General features: G+C 47.9%; 1 protein-coding gene across 1 annotated transcript; it reads right to left on the bottom strand.

The window, feature by feature from the left end:
* Positions 1-811: 811 nt before the first annotated feature.
* Positions 812-2,306, bottom strand: LOC119304055 (mannose/glucose-specific lectin-like). The gene is made up of 3 exons (XM_037581219.1): positions 2,183-2,306; positions 1,863-2,075; positions 812-1,767 (listed from the first exon to the last, which is right to left on the bottom strand). The coding sequence occupies exons 1-3, from the start codon at positions 2,186-2,188 to the stop codon at positions 1,081-1,083; spliced, it is 906 nt and encodes a 301-aa protein (XP_037437116.1). The 5' UTR covers positions 2,189-2,306; the 3' UTR covers positions 812-1,080.
* Between the last annotated feature and the right edge of the window lie 3,174 nt (positions 2,307-5,480).

The raw sequence follows: 5,480 nt of genomic DNA, 5'->3' as shown, positions 1-5,480 counted from the left end.
AATACTTCAAATTTCTTGCAGGTTATTTTCAGAGCTACGACATGGAACCATATGTGGTTGTTACTCACTCCTATGGACTTCAGGGAGCATTCGGTTACTGGGTGCAACCAATGGGAGATGGTAGCACGGGGTATCTTCAACCGGCTTGGATGGCGGTCTCATAACGGAATAGATGTTTAGTCACTTTGTCCTATTTTCCAGCCAGTTGTGGCTATGATTTCACTTTGTCTTTATTTTTTTCTTTGCTCTGTTTGCGAGCTATATTGGATCTCGGACTTTGGTAATTGCCGCCACTTTTTAATAATATGGTCGCATGCATCTTTCGGATGCAGAGGCCAGGGGTAATCCCCCTTTTTAAAAAAATACCGTCCGGGAAGAAGCCATCTCATGTCCGGTCCGGTCTCTGCAGTCCCGTTAAAGCACGAGAAGAAAACACACGGATTTTGTCTTCCAATTTTACCCCTTCAAAAAAATATACTACTGATTTTTTCTAGTAGTATTGATGGACCCAGTCCATTAAATGACTAGAAATGGACAGTTTATATTATTTTCATCTACTGTAAAAGGTCTAAACTATGGGCAAGATCTCTTGTATGTGCATGAATGAATACATTGAATATTTTGACCCAAGAAATCATCTGTATGCACCCTTAGAAAAGAAAAGAAAAAAAATCATCTGTATGAGAGAGAGGGGAGAAGAGTCTCTTCTTCTATTGTAGGCTCATCCTAAATAATCTCCATGCACAGTATAATAAAATTATAAATCCATCTAATTAATGAATTAAAGTCAAAGGAGTGCATACATATCATATATAAATACTATTTTTTTCATATATATTCGGACGGCAAACTTACAGTAGTGTACATATATATTTGCATGTGAGCACACATACATGCATGCATGTTGCTAACGTACACGCAAGCTCGCATAAGTAATCCTTATTCACCACACACATCAACTTGTATAGCATCATGCATAGTAGCTGCCTTGTTTTTTTAACACAACTCACTGGGCATGCGGTAGTACAATAGGTGTAAGAATGCATGCATAGTCTGGATCGTTAATTAGCTACCAGATAGCTAGTCATCCAGCGGCACGACATAGGCACCGAAGCCGACGAGGCCGTCGGCGCTGGAGCGGCCGAAGAAGCCGACGATGGCCCCGGTATCCCGCACAGGCACGCTGAAGGCGGTGCCCACCGGGCACCCGAAGGGGCCGTAGTCGTCTTGGGTGGACTCGAACTTGAGCGAGGTGACGCCGTAGTCATCGTAGGTGCCGCTGATGAAGGTGACGTAGTTGTCCTCGTTCATGGCGATGTTGCGCTGCTGGCCTTTGGTCCTGGAGCCCCAGGGGCCAACGCTGATGCGCTGGCCGGCCTTGTCCAAGTAGTTGTAGGAGAAGCCGAAGACGCGGCCGCCGGACCTCTCGCTGCTGCGGACGGCGATGCTCTGCAGCTGCACCGGCATGTTGCTGGCGTAGAGGTCCCTGGAGGAGCCGAGGTGGCCGCCCCAGGGGCCAATCTTGACGGGGCACTCCTTGGCCCCCGGCACGTAGACGCCCAGGGACTTGAGGGTGTCGTCGGAGTGGCCGAAGAAGGCCACCACCTCGTTCTTGCCCTGCCGCAGCGGCACGCTGAATGCGTCGCCCGCCGGACACCCGTACGTGCCGCGGTCCCCCTGGTTGGTGACTATCTTGAGCGAGGTCACCCCTCTGCTGTTGGAGGTGCCGCTCACATCGTTCACATGCTCCCCCTGGTTCATATAAATCTGCATGCATGCATGCGCTCAACTTTCTCAAATTTCTGCATGCATGTTGGAGTGGCCCAAAAGAGAGAGAGAGAGCGAGCGTGTGTGCTGTGTACCGTTTTGACGCCTCCCCAGGTGTTGCCCCATGTGCCGACGTTGATGGCCCCTCCGGTCTGGTCCACGTAGGTGAAGGAGAAGCCAACGATGCAGCCTCCAGGGGTTTCGTTGCTATACACGGTGATGCTGATGAGGCGTTGGGGGCTGCTGTAGCTGTTGATGTCGCAAAGTTTTCCGCTGGGTAGACCCCATGAACCAATCTTCACTGCGCCCTATATACATCCCCATACCACACAAACCAATCTGGATTTAGCTAGTGCTCAATCACAAGCAAATCACATCATATGTAAGTAGTATGCATGCAGCTGCAATCACTTACCGCCATTCGATCAAGATGCAACTAGCTAGAGCTGGCTAGTGGCTAGCTAGCTAGGGAACGTACGTGTAGCTAGCTAGCCAGCCTGAGAGTGAGATGGATGATTGCTAGTGTGTAAGCCCCGCTATTTATAGCAAGCCCTAGCTTACGAATGCATATATTCACCACGCATCCATTGATTAGTTGATATTTCTAGTTATCCCGGCCAGTCGAATTCAACAAGCATAGACACGCACAATCACAATCACATAGTTAAGCTTCTAGTAGACGGGCAAAGTCATCAGACATCTCGCTGTTTAGGGATAGGCCGCACACCATGGAATATTCAATCTTAGTGAGATACACGGGACGCCAAACCTGAGATTGCCGCATATCATGAAAAGAATATTCCATCTTAGAGCATCTCTAGCAGACCCCTTGAACCGTAAAATTGAAAACGCGGTTTTCAGTTCGCGGAAAATGCGTTTCAAAGGTCAGTTTGAGCTGTTGCTGAACGAATCCCTCAAACTTAAACTATAGAACTGGATATTTGCTTATATTTTCTTCTACGTCTTTTTCTTACTCTCGCACGTGTCAACGGTCAGCTAGCTTGCTCCTACAAAGCCGGCGGACAACACACGAAGCGGCCAAATACGGAGCCGCCCACATCCAGGACGGCTCGCACGAAGCGCCCCGGCCCCATAGTCCGATGCCATAGCTGCTTGAATGGATCAATTGATCCAGGAGCTAGCTAGCTAGCTTCCATCGCCGTAGCTGCTTGAATGGATCGATCGCATCGATCCATGAGCTAGCTAGCTAGCTCCCGTCGCCGCAGCTGCTGTAAGCGCCGAGTTTCCAGCGAATTCCATGGCGGAAGGCCACCGGAGTCCCAAGCGCTGGCTTACCGACACATGCATGTTCGCATATATTCAGCACACACCCATTGATTAGTTGATATTTCTACTTATCCCGGCCAGTCCAATCCAACAAGCATAGATACACGTTTCATTTCGCATAGACACACACAAGCACATAGTTGAGCCTCTAGTAGATGGATAAAGTCACCAGGCATCTCGCTGTTTACGGATAGGTCGCTACCATGAAAAGAATATTCTGTCTTAGTGAGACACACCGGACGCCAGACCTGAGATTGGTTGCATACCATGGAAAGAATATTTCGTCCTATAGCATCTCTAGCAGACGCCTTAAAGCGTGAAACTAAAAATGCGGTTTTTAATTCACAAAAAACGTGTTTTAAGGGTCGGTTTGAGTTGCGGCCGAACAGACCCCTCAAATTTAAACTGTAAAACCAAATATTCTCTTGTATTTTTTCCCACGTTTTTTTCCTTTCGCGCATATCCACGGTCAGCTAGCTCGCTCCTACGAAGTCGACGGACAACGCACAAATCAGCCAAAAACAGAGCCTCCGGTGTCCAGCGCGGCTCGCACGAAGCGCCCCAGCGTCCATCGCCGTAGCTGCTTGACTGGATCGATCGAATCGATCCAGGAGCTAGCTAGCTAGCTCCCGTCGCCGTAGCTGCTTGAATGGATCGATTGAATCGTTCCAGGAGCTAGCTAGCTAGCTCCCGTCGCCGCAGCTGTTGTAAGCGTCGAGTTTCCGGCAAGTTTCATGACGGAAGGTCATCGGAGCCCTGAGCGCTAGCTTACCGACGGATGCATGTTTGCATATATTCACCACACACCCATTGATTAGTTGATATTTCTAGTTATCCCCGCCAGTCCAATCCAATAAGCATAGATACACTCAAGCACATAGTTGAGCCTCTAGTAGATGGATAAAGTCACCTGACATCTGGTTGTGTACGGATAGGCCGCATACAATAGAAATAATATTATGTCTTAGTGAGACACACCGGACGCCAAACCTGAGATTGGTCACATATCATGGAAAGAATATTTCGTCTTAGAGCATCTCTAGCAAACTCCTTAAACCGCGGAACTGAAAACGCGGTTTTCAGTTCGCGGAAAAGTGTTTTCAGGGTCGGTTTGAGCTGCGGCCGAACAAACTCATCAAACATAAACTGTAAAACCGAATATTTGCTTACATTTTTGTCCCCGCGTCTTCTTCTTCCTCTCGCCCGTGTCCACGTCAGCTAGCTCGCTCCTACGAAGCCGGCAGACAGCGCACGAATCGGCCAAATACGGAGCCAACGGTGTCCAGGACGGCTCGCATGAAGCGCCCCTAGCGTCCGTTGTCGTAGCTGCTTGAATGGATCAATCGAACCGATCCAGGAGCTAGCTAGCTAGCTCCCGTCACCGTAGTTGCTTGAACGGATCGATCGAATCGATCCAGGAGCTAGCTCCCGTCGCCGCAACTGTCGTAAGCGTCGAGTTTCCGACGAGTTCCATGGCGGAAGGTCACCGGAGCCCGTGTGTGCATGGCGGATTTCCCTTCTCGCGTAGCGTTGACCGGTTTTTAGGGAACCCTCATCTTTGCCTCCAAATTTGTAAATAAAAGGGTTGTGGAGGTGGATTCTCAGGGGCATGAGAAAATTTACGGGTTTGACCATTCTTATGGGCTCTATTCAGGGTGTTTTTTAATAGCAAAAAATGAAAACATCATTTTTTACCGGTTTGACTATTTTTTAAGAAGTCTGCTAGAGATGCTCTTAGTGAGACACACCGGACGCCAAACCTGAGATTTGAACACCAGCAGACTGAAGTTGATGAATGTGAGTATGCCTTCTCTCTTCTCTTAAGTACAATCATATTGGAGATGTGTGCACTCTTATTTTATTATGCTCTAATATTAGGGTAATATTTAAAAAGAAGGAGCATGGTCTTATACGAATTCAAAGAACTTCTGTGCTGAGTAAATTGTTCATTAATTTATTCCATTGAAGAAACATAATGACATAATATATCCTATTTATGGGACTTACTAGCAACATAATATGACACCACTAAAACATTATTCCCAAAACTAACATGGCAGATATGTCAGGCCTACATAGCGTGATATGTAGACACATATTTTTGCAGGACGTCTGGCCTGACTAGGCTTCACACTTGCCACTAATCTCGGTATCCTCCCTGCTGCTTTGCCCAACAAGTAGGGAGTTGGGTCGGGGTTGGCTTGACCATTCTGTGTGGGGCAGCCTTTACCAGCGAAACCTTACAAAAGTAAATATCAAGCCACGTAAGGCCAACGTTTGGGCAATATGTTCATTGAACTAGGTGTTGGGGCATGCCCGTGGCGCGTCTCTTAAAGGGTGGCTGAGCGGTGCCTGGTTGTACTCGCCCCTTTAACACTCTTTTCTATTCTAATTAGCATTTGGGATAATTGCTTTAGCTAAGAAAC

This window comes from Triticum dicoccoides, chromosome 5A (genome assembly GCF_002162155.2).
Source record: "Triticum dicoccoides isolate Atlit2015 ecotype Zavitan chromosome 5A, WEW_v2.0, whole genome shotgun sequence".
Taxonomy (NCBI): domain Eukaryota; kingdom Viridiplantae; phylum Streptophyta; class Magnoliopsida; order Poales; family Poaceae; genus Triticum; species Triticum dicoccoides.
Note: the sequence above shows the minus strand (reverse complement) of the source record. Positions and strands in the feature narration are given on the sequence as shown.